Genomic DNA, 18,942 nt, shown 5'->3' with positions numbered 1-18,942 from the left:
ACAGGATAGGCTGGATTATCCTACAGTAACAAGCAATCATGAAATGTCAGTGGGTTACAATAACAAAGCTCATTATAGGGAAGCTCTGACGCCATAATGGAGAGGTCCAGGCTGACAAAGCAGTTTTTCTCCAGACTATTACCAGAGGTAAATTAGAGATTGTGACAAAGAACATGCTGGGTCTTAAACGTTCCATCAAGGATAATACCTGTCATTTCTACTCACATTTTCATTGGCCAAAGCAAGTCATATGGCTGCCTGAATCAGTGAAGTATAATCTTCCTCCAGAGAGGCCCAGGGAATATTTGGGTGTAACAATACAATCTATCAAAATAGGTAGCATTTATTTAAATAATTCTTCAGAACCTGGCATTCTTCTAAGACAACCATTCTTCTAACCCTAACACTAACACTAACCCTAACCCTAACTTTAGACACTATTTTATACCAGTTCTTTTGGTGGACCTGGATGTGACAGCCAAGGGCTGAAAGTCAAGTAGGGGTGACTTAGACTAAATAATAATTAATATAAATTGCGGCAGCATTAAAACATTTTGGCAACACATCCCTTTGCACTCTCATTATTTGGTATCCTGAATTTGACAGGAAAGCAACATGCAGATGTATTCATTTCAAGTTTACTATCAACAGAATGGTTGAATCTCAATGGAATGGTTGTATCTCCCCCAAACACATATACTGGAATCCTAACCTCCAGTGTGACGGTATTTGGAGGTGGAGCATTTGGGAGGTTATTTAGGTTCATGAGGGTGGAGTCCTCATGAGTGGGGTTAGTGCCCTTATAAAAGAGACCCTGAGAGATCCCTAGCTTTCTTTCCCCCATGGGAAGACAAGGCAAGAAGCCAGCAGGTTGCAACCTGGAAGAGGGTTCTTACCAGAATCTAAACATGCCAGGACTCACATCTCACAATCCCAACGTCTAGAGCTGTGAGAAATAAATTTTTATTCTTTATATGTCACCCAGTCTATGGTACTTTGTTGCAACAGCCCAAACTGACTAAGGCATATTATGATTAATTTATACTATATAATAGAAGGCAGGCATTTGGAGTCTTGTAGATAACTATTCATGCCCAGGAAGGGATATGGAAATATTTTTTATCAGAATTGAAAACTGATATCTTGAAGCTGACCATTTTTGAAGGTTTACAATTTTTTAAAATTTCCTCATGAAATTTAAAAATAATTCTATTTAGTACTTAATAGATTACACATCAACATTCAAAAATGATTTCACATGTACTTATGAGTAAACATTAATGTAGAAAATATCTTTTGTTAAAATTTCTTCCATTTCTTCTTATGAGAACTGAAATTATGTTATAATAAACTTCTTTTAAAGTCTATGAAAATAAGAAGTACTATAAATTTAACTTTACTATAATAAAAAGCCTTACATTTTCTGGTTTCCAGAATATATAACCATACATTATGTTCATCCTTGAATATCTTGAAGCATACATACTAGGAAGTTTAGCATGAAAGAAACAGGCACTCAAGCAGGTGGATAACATAATTTTCATTTTCCTAATATATACCAGAGTCTAAATTGCATCTTGCCTTCATTTGAAACCCAACCATTCAGTTTATGGTAAACTGACTTGATGGGAAGTTTATCTTAAGACTTATGTAGTCTTTGCCCCTTGTGTATCATGATATTTGGGGGAATATATTTTCTGGGGATAACATATGGTGGAGCAATCTTTCAGGTTACCTCCTGTGACCCCAAGTTTGCCTTATGGGGGAAAAATATGCTTCCAATTAAAATTTTCCTATAGGGATGCTATTCTTTATGAATTCAGAGTGAAGAATAGCTAAGGACTCTGGTCCGTGTTTGACAGCTGGTGCAAAGCACCTTGAATCAATAAAACTGTTATTAATTCCATCCTAAGTACTTTCTATTGGTTCACCTTGACATGATTCTATAAAGAACTGCAGATTTGAAAACCTCTAATACAGGTTATTGTCCAGAATAAGGCCAGTATTCTTGAAGAAGGCCAACATACAGACAAAAATATTATAACATCATATAAATATAGAACTTCACAACAGCAGTTTGTGGTCACTGTTTTAGGTACTTTGAGGGTCACAAAGAAATTTAAAGACATACTTTATTTCCCTAAATGATACTTCTAGAAAACAAGACAGAACTTTAACTTAAAGCTATGTAGACCAGGGCTTATAGAAGTTCTTATCAAATACATAAATTCACTTTGTGTCAAATGATCCAACCATTCTTTAAAGATCTCCTAGGTTGAACCCTGCATAATGCTAAGTCTACTAAAAATTCTTCAGAGTCAAGTAAAATCTAATTATGGGATAATTTATCCTTCTTTTTCCTTACTGTTCCCAAAGCATAGTCTTTCAAGTTCTTCCATATTAATTTATCATCCAGTGCAAAGCAGGACAACACAAAGCCGTGTTAATTATTCATCATTTCTCCTTCATAACACATCTCTAGTTTGTTACTATACCCTATTTGTTTTCTGGAACATATTTTACAATTTTACCCTTCGATTCATGACTGAGTATCCAGATCCAAAGAGAAAATAATTTTCTCTTGTGTTACTAGAGCCCCATATCTCCAGGAAAAAAATCAACTTGACAGGCAATAATGAGGGAGGAGTTGACCATTCATTCCCTTCCTCCCATTACAAGAATATCAAGGTAATTAAAAAAAAAAATTAAAGATATGTTTCTCACTCCAAATGCTCCTTAACAGACAGTCAATAGGAGGAAAGATACATCCGTCTCTTTTTTATATTTATTTAGACCTAAGGAATTGAGTGCGGTTTGAGAAACATTTATTGGAATAATGACATATCACATGGCAAAATTAATTCATCTTAAGTAATTTAGCCCTTTTTAAATGTCTGCCTTCTTTTACCAAACACATAGATGCAAAGAGTGATTACTATGTCTTATCCATAAGCACCTGGGTGTGGAAGAAGTTCGAGGCTCTAAACATAACTCGCAAGTATCTGCCCTTCTGAATTCCTGCATATTATAATTTCTGAGCTCTTTATCAACCAGCTGCATCCACACACCCACATTCCCCCATTTTCCCCTGTGCTTCTGTCACACTGACATTCTATGAGTTTCCCAGATGCATTCTTCCTTCCAAGGGGTCTTTACACATAATGTTCCCTTCAACATGAAATGGTCTTTTCCCTCCTCTTCTACTATTTAGCAACTTAATTCTTTTTTCAGGTCTCATCTCTTGAATCATGTCCTACAGATGGAAATACTTGACAAGGTCATAACTTCTACCATGTACATTTAAAGATTAGTTTCTCCTTCATGGCACTCATTACACATGTAATTGACACTTGTTGATACTTTCTATGATCCCCACCATCAGACAGTTCCATAAGGGACCACTGGCCGTTTTGCTCATTATTATATCCCAGGCTCCTCTTTGGCCTGGCTGATATAGACAGTTGTTTTTCCGGGATCCAGTCTCATGTATGTCCATACAGAGAATTATGGTTTTGTTTGGGGTGGAAATATACTCAAGTAAAATGCTTGACTTCCCTGACTTTAGCAGCTAGGCACAGTGATGTGACACAGTTCTGGCCAATGTCAATAAGTAAGTTACAATTTTCCTGAGAAAAAGAGACAGATGCACCAAGTCTTTTATTGTCCGTCCTTCTGGCCTTGAATGTGAATATAAAGATTGGAGCTATAGAAGCCATATTGGGACCATGAGGAAACCAGCATAAAAATGAAAATAACGTGTTTTCATTGTGGTGAAGCAGGAAGATAGCATTACAGAGTGTAATGCTATCTACTCACATAGATGGGATGGGCCTTCACTAAAACGAGTTCAGATGTGGAGACTGATGATGCCAAACACACCAAGAGGGTATGAAAAGATGTATTTCTCACATAGGGATTCTTTCTGAGAAGATCAGGGAAGATATTCAAGCAGGTCTGAAAATGGCTTGTGGATGGAAGGGGTGAATGGCTCTGGGCTTTACTGTGCTAGGGAGTAAAGTCAAGGGGCAGGGTGGTTCCTGCACAGTTTGAAATTCTCTGCTGGTGATGGCATGGTTTGAATTTCCCCTCCAGCACCATTGGACGGAGCACCAAGCCTTTCTTAAGAGCTTGCCCAGATCTGGCACAGAAGGATAATGGGGTATGGGGGTACTTAAATGCTATCAGTGGTCACGTGTCAAAAACAGAGTCAGACATTTTATTATTTAATGTGTTAGAAAAATAACTGCAACCATGTACCTCTGTATTCTCATTAGTCACAGACATATACAATTCTAATTGTACAGGTGCTCAATAAATACTTATTATTTTTTTATTGAGGTATAATTGACATTTTAGTTTCAGTTGTATAACACAATGATTTAATATTTGTGTATATTAAAAAATAGTCATCACAATAAATCTAGCTAACATCCATCACTATACATAATTACAATTTTTTTCTTGTGATAAGGACTTTTAAGATCTACTCTCAACAATTTTCAAATATGCAATACGGTATTATTAACTACTGTCACCATTCTGTACATTACATCCCTATGACTTACTTATTTTATAACTGGAAGTTTGAGGCTTTTGACCCCCCTTTACCCATTCTGCCCACTCCCCATTCCCTGTCTCTGGCAACCACCAACCTGTTCTGTGTACTTATGAGCTTAATAAAACTATATTATATACTTGAAAGTTGCTAAGGGAGTAGACTGTAAATGTTTTCATCACAAAAAAGTAATGTTAATTATGTGACATGGTGGAGGTGTTAATTAACACCATGGTGGTGGTCATTTTGTAATATATCAGTGCATCAGGTCACCTCATTGTACATTTTAAACTTACAAAATGTTACATGTCAATTATATCTCAATAAAGTTGGGGGGAAAGAAAGCAAGCTACCAAAGATAGGTGACTAGAAACAGAAATGCACCCAGGGCTAAACTTATAAAACTATGACTGAGGTTTAAAGTCCCATCCACCAATTTCATAGAAAATGTTTTATTGAAATTCACTAAGTGGCTGCCATGTATATGTCAGTTATTCTTACAAAGTTACCAGAAGAAATTGGACTTTTATATTTTAAGCAAATGAATTTTAAAAAGAAAACTACTAGAGTTCTTGTTGGAAGGTTTTTAGACAAAGTGAAGGAGTCATTTTCCAATGTTGTCTTATAGTGAGAAGATAGGAAGTTTTTATGGGGGGGGCGCATACATTGTTTTTAGCAAAAATAAATCTAAAAATGGAAATATTTCCAAATAAACTATTTTTGGAAGGAAGGAAGGAAGGAGCAAAGAAACAAAGAAAAAAGAAAGAGCCAGACACTGGTATTCCAATTTCATTGTTTCCCCTCTACTTTGGAACATACACACATTCATAATATGAATTTTATCAGCTGACTCCCAGATGATCCAGTAACATCTAGATGAAGCTCTTGGAGGAAAAAAGAAAAGCAGGTGGTACTTCTCAGAAAGCTTCCAGAATATCTGCCCAACAATCCAATACATTAGCATCCATGTGAAGATAGAGAGGGGCCACCATGAAACTATCTGATTGAGAGACAGCTCTTCAGGATTCAGACCACTCAGGATAATGGTTTGGTTAGCTGTGACATGTTGTTGGTCTACTTTACCGATGATCTTAAAGAACTAGCTGTAGAAAGGAAAGTTCAGATGAAACAGTTACCAGAAGTTGAGAGATATTACCATATGATTCCTAGAAGGGTATAAGCCCTTCCCTAAGCCACATAAGCTTGATACTATGGCTCAGTTAAGTCAGAGGATAGATGGCTCCCATGGAACCAAAGAATAGTTTTTTTCAGCAAAGCTCATGACTTCATGATTGAAGCATGTAGAATGATATTCAGTAGAACAAGGAGAAAAGAGAAGTCTGCCTGACTTGATAGCCAACCAAGAAAACACTGGCAGCTCCAATCATGCAACCATCAAAAGAGTAGGAATAAATTCCTAACGTTCATGAAATTTCTGTCTTTAGGTGATGCAGGATATGGAGACTAAGGTTGTTACGATGTTCTTTAGATAGGGTTACTCAGCAAAAGTCTCATAGTAAGTTCCTACAGTAACTACAGTCCCATGAAATACAGAAAAGTCAGCTCAGAAGGCATAGTTCAGTGATGCAGTGTAAGAAGTGAAGCATGGAAATTTGGTGGCAATTTAAGATTACATGGTTCTGGGGTTTAATGGTGAGCTGTCTCTTTTGGGATCATGGCAGGCCTTTTAAGACAATGCACCCTTTTCACGGAACAGAATACAGGATGATCTTTTATGAGAGCCTCCCTAAGGGTTAGTTAAACCACTCATGAGGGAGGAGGAGTTCCACTCCAGGGCAGTGCCCTAGAAAGGGGCAATAAAAATGATGATAGTTAACATTTATTGACCACTTATGGGTACTTTGCCAAACACTTGTAAACATTATTTCATGAAATCCTTCCAACAGCTGTGTAAATAAGTACCATTATTATCCAAGTTTTATATGTAAAGGAAGTGAGGTTTGAAGTGAGGTTTAAAGGGATTGGTAAATCGACTGAGGTTGCACAGCGATTAAGTAATAGATCAGATGATGCCAAAGATAACTCAGGACCGATGGATGGGCAGTAAGTCCAGTACACCTCCTCTCTTCTGGGACTGAGCATTTGGGTCAGTGTGTCCTTCTCACAATTGATGTGTATATTTTAATTTGTTGTTATAATAAGCTTGAGGGATACCACATATAGAAAATTGGTGAAATCTGTCTCTGATGCAAGCATCCTGGAGAAATCCTGATGATGAGCCTGTTCAATTGGATCTTGCCAGGAAACAGAGTCAAGGGGAGGAAGATGGCAGGGGATGTGACATTTGTGTCACATACTCCCCTTCTTCTTGTTTGAAATTAACTCTTTTCTATTTTTTTATTTTTCCACCTAACCACCATGTAATAGATAGCTATTACACCAGGTCCTAAGGAAGCAAGAATGTTAAATACAGCAAAGACCCTACTCTCTTAGAGTGTGTATTCTCTTGGGGAAAGAAAGAAAATAAACAACTAAATAAACAAGTAAAGAGTTAAATAAACAAGTAAAGAGTTAAATGAAACAAGTTGATGTGAGAGAAAGTAACTAAAGCCTTACTTTAGTTGGAGTTGTCTGGGAAGACTCACTAAGGAGGTGATATTTATGCTGTCAGGACCTGAGTGATCAGAAATCACAGCCAGGGAAGGAGCATGACCCATGACTGGAAGAGAGAATAACCAGGTAAAGGACTTGCAATGGGTCCCAGGCTGGCTTGTTCCAGGAGCAGAGAAAAGACAACAGGCTAGGACACAACACACAATGGGAAGTGCCACAAGGTACTTGGAATACATGGAGCTTCCAATAACCATTAGATACCCGAGAGGAGATGTCAAACTGGCAAGTGCTTCTCAAACTTTAACAAACATATGAGTCCTGCAAGGATCTTGTTAAAAATGCAGATGGTGATACAATCAGTCTGGAGTGGAGCCCCAGATTCTGCTTTTCCCAAAAGCTCCCAGGTGACGACAACCCAGCTGGCCATGGAACACATTTGGATGAGGGGGCGGTGTGTAGGCAATTTTGCATTTGTGAGTCTCTAGTTAAACACAATGGAGAGAAGGAGACCAAACAATGAAAGATGTCGTAGGACCTAGGACCAAGGATGTAGTAGGACCCAGGACAGAGCAGGGCCACAGAAATCAAGAAGTGCTTCAAGTAAGGGGGGGGGGGGGATGTGGAACACAGAGGTGTAAAGGTAGCATGAGGACCAGGAAGTGGACTTAGTTTTAGCACATAACAGCCCCTGGAAACTGTGATAGAGTAAGTTAACGTCCTTTTTATTTAATTGAAGTATAGTTGATTTACAATATTGTTAGTTTCTGGTGTACAGCAAAGTGATTCAGTCATACATATATATGTATATACCCATATTCTTTTTTTCTATTCTTTCCCATTATAGGTTATTGTAAGACATTGAATAGAGTTCCCTGTGCTATACAGTAAATCTTTGCTGCTTATTTATTTTACATATGGTAGTGTACGTCTGTTAATCCCAAACTCCTAATTTATCTCCCTCCCGCCCCACCTTTCTCCTTTGGTAACCATAAGTTCGTTTTCTATGTCTGTGAGTCTGTTTCTGTTTTTGTAAATAAGTTCATCTGTACTATTTTTTTAGAGTATGTTAACCTCTAATACTGCTCTGGATGGGTTTCACACGTTACCATTCTTCTCAAGCCCTCACTCCATCCCCAGTTGTAATGCTCGCAGATCTCACTTCCTACCTTCCTGAAAAATATAGAGACCAATTAGCAAGATGGACTACTTTCCCCTTAAAACCTATTCCTCTCACGTCTGAAACTTTTTCTATTTCCATCCTTTCCTCCAGTTTCAGAGAACTTGGATACAGCTCCTTCCTGAGAGGTATGAGCTCTTATGCCTTCAATTCTCCCACCCTGTCTCACCAGGAAACATGTTCCTACAGGGTCCTCTTTCCCCACCACTGCACAGATCCACTCAAAGTCACCATAACCTTGGCTTTTGTATCCTAATGTTCTATTCCGCACATAAGTGGTTAAAGGAGGGGCACATGATGATGTTTTGCCCAGTGAAACAGGAGAGGAAATTCGGGGTGGGGTGGGGGAAACGCTCTTCATTGATTAAAAACAGGCATCCCAGAAGAAAAAGCCATCAGCAGAGGCTGAGTTCTGTGGGAAGGGTGAAGCCCAGAAATGCTACAATCATCTCGCAACTCCCAAGAGCAGGAGCCTGGAGGTGCCAACAGGAAAATGGGCAGAAACTCTTATCTTGTAACATAATTGAGTCATGAAGCTAAATGATGGTGGAAAAGCAATATTTCTGAGATAGCTGAGAAAACTGTTGCTGCTTAAGCCCATGGAGTTGAGGTTTTCTATTGCCTGCAGTTTAAAGCAGCCTAACTGATGCTTCTACCAGAGCAGGAGATGCCTTCACTGGAGCTGCTCATAGGCAGGATGTAAACGCAGTTTCTCAACACTCTCCTTCTCTCCCTCCCTCTCTCCCCACCATCTCCTTCTCCTTATATCCTGCATTCCCTCCTCCCTGCCTTCCTCCCTATAGCCCACCCCTTCCTCCCTAGCTCTATACCTCCAAAACTATTCTTTTTTAACTTTTAGACCTGCCCCACACAAGCATAAGACTTCTATCTTCTAGTCCACAAAAGCACTTTACAAATGATCATGGGTATTCACAGCAATTCTTCACGTGCCTATTTAATACAGATTTCTGGAGGGTTCCCAGGCCTTATTTTATCTCTCCTTTACTGCAGTGATAGGGATATTTGTGGCTTACGTATTCAATGCTAAGTAACCTGTCACTTGCATGTCTGGAGTTCATGCACATAACTAGAAATGAATAGCCATATTAGTGTAGCTAAAAGGGTATGTTTTAAATGTTATAGTGATCAGAATAAATAGCATAAAAGGGCATTCTGAATTATCTCAGCAAGTCATAGGCAGTTTCCATTTCTTTGCTTTATGAATTTCATGAATCCAGAATTTAGAAATTTTCTACTTTTTACAGTAGTCTTAAAGGGCAGATGTCATAAAAGGTTACTTCTATATTTATTTCATAATTGCTTTGCCATTCCTAAGCTTTCACCCAGGGCAAACCCTGGTGTGGGTTTATGTGTACGTGGGTTGTTTGGGTAGCTCCTACAATGATTCCAAATTTTCCTGGTTAGTGGAAATGTAGCTTTCAGGGGATTCTGCCTATGGACTTCAGGCAGCTTTATTGATTATGTGATTTTTTTCCCCCCAAACCAGAAAAGAAACTCTCTTTAAGTTAGCAGAAGGGTTTAGATGGTTTGGGTGGAGAAAGGATAACAGATACCTAAAACACAAACTTTTCCTGTGGTGCGTGTGATTAGGAATCTTCCAGGTGTTCTGGGATATGAACTGGTAGACTGATGTGTGTGCCACGTAAGTGTGTGCTAGGCTGCACCTGGGGTTCTCACGACTTGCTCTGCCTTTTGGACAGTCCATGGTTTTTATTTCTAAACAACAAAGTTTTGTTCTTCACTGTTTCTATAAGCAGTTTGCATCAACTAATGCTTTTCCCAACATCTCAAAACTAAGAATTCCACAGTTGCATAAGAGAGAGGAAAAGTCAGTCTCCTCAGAAGATGGGTGGGTATCCTGCTGTGCACACTAGGGCACGTATCCCACTCCTGCCGCCGGGTGCAGTGTCATGTTCTTCCTGAAAAGAGACGATGTAACAGATCCACAGAGAGCTGCAATTTTGCTTGCTCTCTGCACTGACCCTGCCCCAGCACTAACCCAAATGCAAAGAGTCATTCAGTTCTGATGACAAGCTCCTCCTCTGTCACCCATCATGACCTGAGCATTAGTCTTATCCATAGGAACTTAGTTTTCATCAATTTCTAATACGCTTCCCTTGTGATCCTTTTCTTATGATTTTGTATCTTTAAAGTTAACATAGTTATAATCAGTACTTCTCTTATTTCCCTGACTTTCTTTTTATTTCTGTGGTTTTGATGAATATTTAATAGAAAGCCCACAATGCTCACTTTTATATTTCAAATTCTATTCAAATTTATTCAAAGATAAGATCACCCAGTAACGTTGGAGAAGTCTACATAAATAATAAAACTGACGATTCAGATCCACATGGAATAATACTGTCCCCATATGATCTGCATAGGTTACAGAAATGTTTCTTTATTAACGTAGCCATCCTGTGCCTCTTCTCAACTTTGATATATTAATTTTTGCTATTTCTGGCAATGCTATTACAAAATATAAAATTTCAGCCACTTCAACATTAAAAATAACCATAAAAAGTCAACCCCTCCCCAAACAGATGTGATTTAATCAAAGTGAATCAATGGAAAAGTTTTTTTTTTCATGAATTTTAATAACTGCCTTAATAGTCTTAGGATCACAGTGACATTTCTTGGACAATTTGGAAGTGAGCTGAAAATGATAAAAGTACATGTATAACTCTATTCTCATCACTGCAACTTAGACATTGGGATGAAAGTTGTACCTCTTATTTCTCAATAGCCGAGTAACATGCTCCTGGTTTTCAGTACAGCTGACGAGAGGGAAAGCAAAGTAAACTGGATGCATGTGACAAAGACGGAAGGTAATATGTTTCCAGGGTGTGGCATCTTGTCACTGACCACAGCCTCTTGGAACAAGATAAAGCCACTGAAATAATTAACAGATGTTAGCATACTTGAAATATAAAAGTTCTATCATTAAAAATTATGTAGGGTCAGATGGAGATTTGGCACTTGGTCCATAATTTAACTGACTTGGCAGATGGGAAGTTGAGATCCAGAGGCACATACCCTATAATATGGAGGTCACACACTTTGCATACCATGCAGGAGCTCATAAACTACTGATGATATGTACACTGTGCTAAGCCAGCTTGATTAAGTATTAACACAGTTTTTGATACTTAGGGAAATCTGAAGTCAATTTTCACGTCGACTAAATTAAAAAGTTATTTCTATAAGAGCAAAAGAGTAGACTTTTCTCCAAGTTCAAAGCATGTCCACAGATTTTATTATTTAGCCTCGGCTTGCAATTCACCTGATGACTGGTGTATCTTCCCATCAATTTCGTAATCTATCCAGCCTACTCTTTTTCAAAGTATCTCTTTTTTCCCCCCACTCTTGTCTATTACTTCACATTTCAGAACAAGTTGGCAGTAATGATTTTCAGATGAGTATCTGTAGCTGAAATGGAGCTTCTCAGCCTTAACTCACAAATGCATTCAAGTCAAGCGTTGAATGAGGCTTGTGCTACTTTAGAGTTTGTAGTTTTATTCACAGCTTTGCAGATGAAGTCGCCAGCTTCCATCACTTTGTAAAGATTCACACCCTAGTGAGACAAAGATGACAGTGATACCAGGTGAGAAAAGGGTTTAAGGGGAAAGAAGACAAAACAGATTCCTTTTAATTGTATTAGTAGTAACAACCATTCAAAATTACTAAACAAAATGCTGTTCATTATTGATGGGGGAGCACCATTTATCTCCATGAATTATGTAGATTTAGATTTTTCTGCTTTACTAAAACATATCTTGAATCTGACCCTAGTATAAAAACATAGGCTAGCCACACCTGCATAACTCAGTGTAATTCATGCTCATACCTAAACTCTACAAAGGACAACAGTGGAACCAGAAAGACTCTACAAAATATCAGTGAAGGGCAATTAAAATGATAATCGTTTGGAGGAGTTCAAAGATAAGGACTTAGGGGGAATAAAAAGCCCGCTTAGTATATCTTAGTATATAAAGAAACAAACCTGATAAAGCTGTAAGAAATATGGGAAAGATGAATGTATAATTTTTAACCATGTTCAGAAACACTCTTACTGGCATGAAATTGAAGGAGGTAGTCCAATAAAATGAAGTAGTATTTAGTACACATCTGGAACTTGTTTGCCTGAGAGGTTGTACTGTCTAAAAGCATAAGTAGGATCAACAAAGGCTTTGGTAAATCTATGGATGACAGATTGACAGTTGGGTATGAAGGCCAAGTTCAAGGCAGGCTCGTTATCTTGGGCTTGGTGGAGCCAAAGATCACCATCGAGGTTTCCACTCTGCACCTGTGTTGTCACTGGGCGGGAGGAGGGTGGAATGGGGGCACAGTGTTAGGTGGATTAACCAGAGATTTGCCCCATGTAGTATTTCATAAGCTCCTATGTCCTCCCTCAACTCAGACTAGAAACAACAGGGACTTAAAATCAAACAGACTCAGGCTCCCTTGCTATTGAGGAGTAGTTTTTTTTTAAATTTATGTAAGTTTGTCGTTTTCTTAAAACAGACAATTATAAATACTCATAGGGGCTTTTCATGCAAGTGATCAAAAAGAGATCATTTTAATATAGGTAGTTACTTCTCTCTAGAAACTTTTAGGGCACTGTTTTCTTTGTAGTTTACTTCCGTTTAAAACTCATCAAAAATATTTTGTAAAATGATAGGTAAGTAATTTTCACTGTTTCTTTTTATTATGAAGTTATTTTTAGGGTACTAACGTGTGCTTTGGTTTTGTCATGGTAATGGTTTTGGGTGGAGTATCTGTTAGGCACATTTTGGTTTTATATCCTTAATCTGGTAATATGTAAATTTTGTAAATAATAATCTACATGTGTGTCTTTCATTTCTGAATTACATCTAACAAAAGATAATAAGATTTTAGTCACCAGCATTCTTCTTTGCTTTCCAGTAATTCCGTTTATAGCAATTACGCAGTGAGATTGGTTGGTATTGTACCAAAGGATTCTGTTTTGGCCTTCCTCTACCGTTTTATTTAATGAACAGACACCTTTATGAAATAATGTTGCATTTATTCTTAAATCTTTTAGCACTTAAACCAGGTGCTTAAATATGTCTCATGTACTATGATCCATTCTGGGGTTTCAAGAACTTCTCGCAGAATATGGTTTCTCCCTTGAGGGTGCCTGTGGTCAAGCAGGCAATATGGAGCCCTAAACAGGAAATCCAGTACTTCCACTAAAGTCACTGAGAGAGAGACATGCTCGGATGATCGTGAGGGCAGAGCTGCAGGGTATTTAACCCACTGAGGAAAAGGGTATGGAAACAAATGGAGAGGAGTGTGTCAGGGAAGGGTGCCAGGAAGGTAAAGCCTGACCTGAGGCTTGTACGGACAGTATGAGTCCTTGAGAAGAAGTAAGAGGAATGAGGCACTGTCAGCAGAGAAGAGTAGGAGACATCTGAAAAATACCATGGGATACATGGAAAGTAATGGGCAGAGGTGACTGGAAAAGGTATAAAAGGTGTAGAACACAGCCTTGCTTTTCAGGAAATGGGAATCCACTGATGAGTACCCAAGTAGGAGCAAGGCATATTCATATGTTTTGTGTGTGCGTGGTAGGTGGGCCTCTCACTGTTGTGGCCTGTCCCATTGCGGAGCACAGGCTCCGACACGCAGGCTCAGCGGCCATGGCTCATGGGCCTAGCCGCTCCATGGCATGTGAGATCTTTCCGGACCGGGGCACGAACCCGTGTCCCCTGCATTGGCAGGCGGATTCTCAAACACTGCGCCACCAGGGAAGCCCCATATTTGTATTTTAGATACAATCTTTTTTTTTTTTTTTTTTTTTTTTTTTTTTTTTTTGCGGTATGCGGGCCTCTCACTGTTGTGGCCTCTCCCGTTGCGGAGCACAGGCTCCGTACACGCAGGCCTAGCGGCCATGGCTCACGGGCTGAGTTGCTCCGCGGCATGTGGGATCTTCCTGGACCAGGGCACGAACCCGTGTCTCCTGCATCGGCAGGCGGATTCTCAACCACTGCGCCACCAGGGAAGCCCAGATACAATCTTTTATGGTAGCATGGAGGATGAATTTAAAGGCAGTCTGAAGCCAGCAGACCAGTGTGGAGGATGACTATCCAGGAAAGAAATAAGAACTTGTGCTGATGTAGCTACAGCAAGGATAGTAAGGAAGGAACAAACAACCAAAATATTTTAGAAGTTAAAGCAGTAGCTCTTGGTAGTTGACTAGGCATGGAAGACATAGTGATACAGGTTTTACAGAGAATCTTGGCTTGTTGGCTGATATCCAATGTAACAACTGTCCTTGAACTGTGAACTTCATAGGAATGGAGACATGGCTTATTTGCATTTGGACCCGCATGGCCTGACACATATGAAGCAGAGTTCATATGTTGACTCAGCTGAGTTCAACCAGTCATTTAAATCTTCAAGAAAGGATTTCTATGAATTGGGAGTTTGGGATCAGCAGATGCAAACTATTATATACTGGATGGATAAAACAACAAAGTCCTACTGTATAGCACAGGGAAATGTATTCAATATCCTGTGATAAACCACAATGAAAAAGAATATTTAAAAGAATATATATATATAACTGAATCACTTTGCTTTACAGTAGAAATTAACACAACATTGCAGGTAGGCTATACTTCAATAAAATAAATTTTAAGAAAAGAAAGGATTTCTACTTCTGTCACGGTCATACATTTCTAATGGAAATGACAGAAACAATCAGGCTACTTTGTAATAGCTATTTCTAACCAGAGAAGAGAGGCTCCTGGTGTTCAGTGCCAAGTGGTATCAGTCTTTCACTGAACATTATTGAGAGTCTCTAGGCAACAGGCACCTGTGAATCAGCTGTCATACTATATTTCTGCCTGCAGGGGGACCTAGACGTAGAAAAAAGATGGTTCTACAACCTTGTGGTAGGTTCAGAGGAAGACACAAAGGTAGCCTGGAAACACGGAGGAGAGGAACCCAGCAGTGTGGGCTGGGGAATCAGCAGGGAGATGCTAGAAGGAGCGTTTTTGAGGATGGTGGTGCCTCACTTTCCAGTGAAATCGAGTATGGGCAGTAAGGCTATTCCAAGGGGTGGTAAAAGCAGGAGCAAAGGGTGGAGGTGAGAAACCAAATGCCACAGGGAAGGAGACTGCAGACAAGCTGGCTGCTGCAGGAACATCTCTCAGTAGAGTGAGGGAAGAGGAGAGAGAGCAGAGATGGAGAGGACAATTCCATTCTCCAATCCAGGTGATGCTTTACATCTCAGAAAACATTTTGAACTTCTGATAATCTGTGAACAGTTTTTTGTCTTTTATATTTTATCCTTAAAAAAAAGAAAATCTGGGCTTCCCTGGTGGCGCAGTGGTTGAGAGTCTGCCTGCTGATGCAGGGGACACGGGTTCGTGCCCCAGTCTGGGAAGATCCCACATGCTGCAGAGCGGCTGGGCTCATGAGCCATGGCCGCTGAGCCTGCGCGTCCGGAGCCTGTGCTCCACAAAGGGAGAAGCCACAGCAGTGAGAGACCTGCGTACCACAAAAAAAAGAAAGAAAGAAAATCTGCCTTAGAGACTGGTAGGCCATTTTAACAAGCATGTGGCAAAACAAGGTACTAATTTTGGTGGGCTATTATAGAGCATGTGACTTTTTCAGGTAGCACTTGTAAAGAGAGTATTCTTGCTCACATGCTAAGTATTACTAAGCTCTGGTCCTCAACTGGCCATTTTAAAAGTGCCCTGGGCTCTCTTCCAGAAGCCCTACTTGTCACCATGAGAAAATCAAGATCTTAGTTTTCCTCCAAGGAAAACAAAACAGCAAAAACAATAATCATAATAGCAAAGACAGGCTCAAATTCGCAAAGTCTGTGAAATCAAACTGGATACTAGATGAAAAAGGACTTTGGAGGTCATGAAGCACCATAAAAATGTGAAATAGTAGCATTATTGGTGATATAACTATAGCAATAAGTTACTTTATAAACCCCCCCAAATAATTTTTTATTGTATTTTCCAACTATGTATTTTAGCAAAGAGCAAAAGTATAGTAAAACTTGACCTCAAAGTTGCTTCCCCAAAACAAGAAGTATTCCAATTTGAATCTGCAAGGAATGTATGAATATTAAAATATGCTAAGTTAACTTACTGTCTTGACCCCCAGGCCATTAAGCATGTAGATCAAATCCTCAGTGGCTACGTTCCCAGAAGCACCTTTTGCATAAGGGCAACCACCTAATCCGGATACTGCAGAATCCACCACATTAATCCCCATCTGGAAAACAAACCCAAACATCCAAGGTTTGTCCCTTTATGGCATGTAAATCCTTGTTGCATTTCTATTTAACCTGTTCCAAAGAGCAAATAAGGAAAATCTGAACCATGATTCCAACCTATTCACTTACGCACCTGCTGCTAGACTAGTTCCCGAGGTGCTAATTTCTTTTCTGACTGATCTCATCTTTTAGGCTAACAGACACTTTGCTGAGGATCTCGGGAATGAGAAGAATCTTAGATCAAAATTGAAATGGTGTTTTCATTGATAACAGAACAAAGGTAGGGGATGAAGACTGAAGTAAGATAAATACACACATGGGGTGTATTTTCCAACTTAATTTTGAGCTTTAGTCTAAAAACCTTATATAACCAACAGGAAAGACTTCCAACATCCTGACTCAAAATCAAGGTGCCTTAGAAGACAGAAAGGGGAGTGGTAGAGAGCTGTCCTTATGTTTGAACTTGTATTTTGTGGGCTCAATGTATTCACTCAATTCACTCAATCTTTATTGAGCAATTACTTTATTTTGTGCACAAAACCCTGCTGTTTTGGGAGAAGTGAAGAGACATTTAAGAGGCAGGATATCCACCACTAACAATTGTAGCAGCTCACATTTACTGGGTCCTCACTAAGTGCTGGATATTATTATTAATACCTTATGATATTAACTCACAATTCCCACAAAAATCCGGGAGGTAGATACTCTTCCATCATCCCCAAATCACAGATGAAGAAACTCAAGTACAGAGGGATCACACATTTTGCCCAAGGTCACCCGTGTCTCCAGAGAATTCACATTCTGCTGTGATTTGCGGCCTCTGGAAACATGCAAGTTGGTTCATGCTATGAGTCCGGGGATATCCAAGGTGGAGATCTCTGTGGACTGGAAAAGTTGTGAAAGACATGAGCACAAAAGGGTCTGAAAGGGACCCTTGGGATCAGATTTGAATAACATAAGAAGAGAGGCAAGCAGAGCAGCCCTCTTTGGAAAGGGACAATTGGGAAATCAGAAGCCACCAAGAGGCTAATCTGACTCTTCACTCCTGGACATTGAAGAAAAAGTAACATGACCTCATCTAAAATGAGAAGTGCTGGGAAATAGAGCCCTTGGCCAATCTGCTAGATCAGCAGTTCTCAGTCACAGAAGCAGAATCACAAATGGCTGCTACATCCCCAGAGTTTCTGATTCTGGAGGTCTGGGCTGGGCCCTGAGAATTTGAATTTTTAACAAGATCCCAGATGCTGTTCTCATTGCTGCTCTGGGGAATCACACTTTCTTTCTTTTTCCTTTACTTTTTTGATAAACTTTTTATTTTAGAATAGTTTTAAATTTTCAGAAAATTTGGGAAGAAAGTGCACAGCACTTCCAAACATTACACACAACTTCCCCTATTGTTCACATCTTACATCATTATGGTATATTTGTCACAACTAACGAACACATATAATATGTTATTATTAACTAAAGTCCACACATGATTCCGATTTCCTTAGTTTAGAAGCTAATGTCATTTTCCTTTCCAGGAACTCATCTGGGTACCACATTACATGTAGTTATCTTGTCTCCTGCTGTGGCTGTGACACCTTCTCAGATGTTCTTTGTCCTCATTGACCTTGACAATTTCGAATTGTTACTTATCATGTGTTTTGCACAATGTCTTTCAGTGTGGGTATGTCTGATGTTTTCTCATCGTTAGACTGGAGTCCTGAAGTTTTGTGAGGAGAGCAACACAGGGGAAGTGCCAGTCTTAACACATCATAACAAGGGTGCATACTATATGGTTTACAACTGATGATGTTCACCTTGACCCCATGCCCCCTTTTCCATATGGTACTTTTGGGAAAAAATGTCCCTATGTGCAGCTCACTCTTAAGGAGTGGAGAATACCTACCTAAATTATTTAGAAATTTCCCATATGAGAGATTTGTCTATTCTCTCATATTTATTTATTTCTTCAAACATTTGTTTATATCAGTAGAGACTCATGGGTATTTATTTAGTACTTTGGGTTGTAATCTAATATTCCTTTATATGTCTTGTCACTCACGTTCTTTGAGATTTAGCTGTTGGGAGCTCTTCAGGTGGCTTCTATCTCCTTTGACATGCCAAGGGGGCTACACATTTTTTTAATTGAAGTATAGTTGATTTACAATGTTGAGTTAATTTATGCTGTACAGCAAAGTGATTCCATTTCATATATATGTATATATGTATGTATATACATACACACAAACACAGATATATATATAGATATAGATATACACACACAGACACATTCTTTTTTATGTTCTTTTCCATTATGGTTCAAGGGGCTGCACAATTTTACTGTTCTGAATTTTCTCTGGTGAGACC

General features: G+C 39.2%; 1 protein-coding gene across 2 annotated transcripts in view; it reads right to left on the bottom strand.

Annotated features, from left to right (window-relative positions):
- Nucleotides 1-9,769: 9,769 nt before the first annotated feature.
- Nucleotides 9,770-18,942, bottom strand: part of HMGCLL1 (3-hydroxy-3-methylglutaryl-CoA lyase like 1) — a 137,125-nt gene continuing 127,952 nt past the window's right edge. Inside the window, exons 8-9 of one of the 2 annotated variants that reach the window (XM_059076514.2) lie at nt 16,461-16,586; nt 9,770-11,901 (exon numbers count right to left, since the gene is read on the bottom strand). In XM_059076514.2, the coding sequence (XP_058932497.1) occupies nt 11,800-11,901; nt 16,461-16,586 (228 nt within the window). In that variant the 3' untranslated portion in view covers nt 9,770-11,799. The remainder of the gene's footprint in view (nt 11,902-16,460; nt 16,587-18,942) is intronic. The other variant, XM_067005936.1, reaches the window with a different exon arrangement.

This window comes from Kogia breviceps, chromosome 10, assembly GCF_026419965.1.
Source record: "Kogia breviceps isolate mKogBre1 chromosome 10, mKogBre1 haplotype 1, whole genome shotgun sequence".
Classification (NCBI taxonomy): domain Eukaryota; kingdom Metazoa; phylum Chordata; class Mammalia; order Artiodactyla; family Physeteridae; genus Kogia; species Kogia breviceps.
The sequence above is the reverse complement of the archived record's forward strand: the minus strand, read 5'-3'. Positions and strand labels throughout refer to the sequence as shown.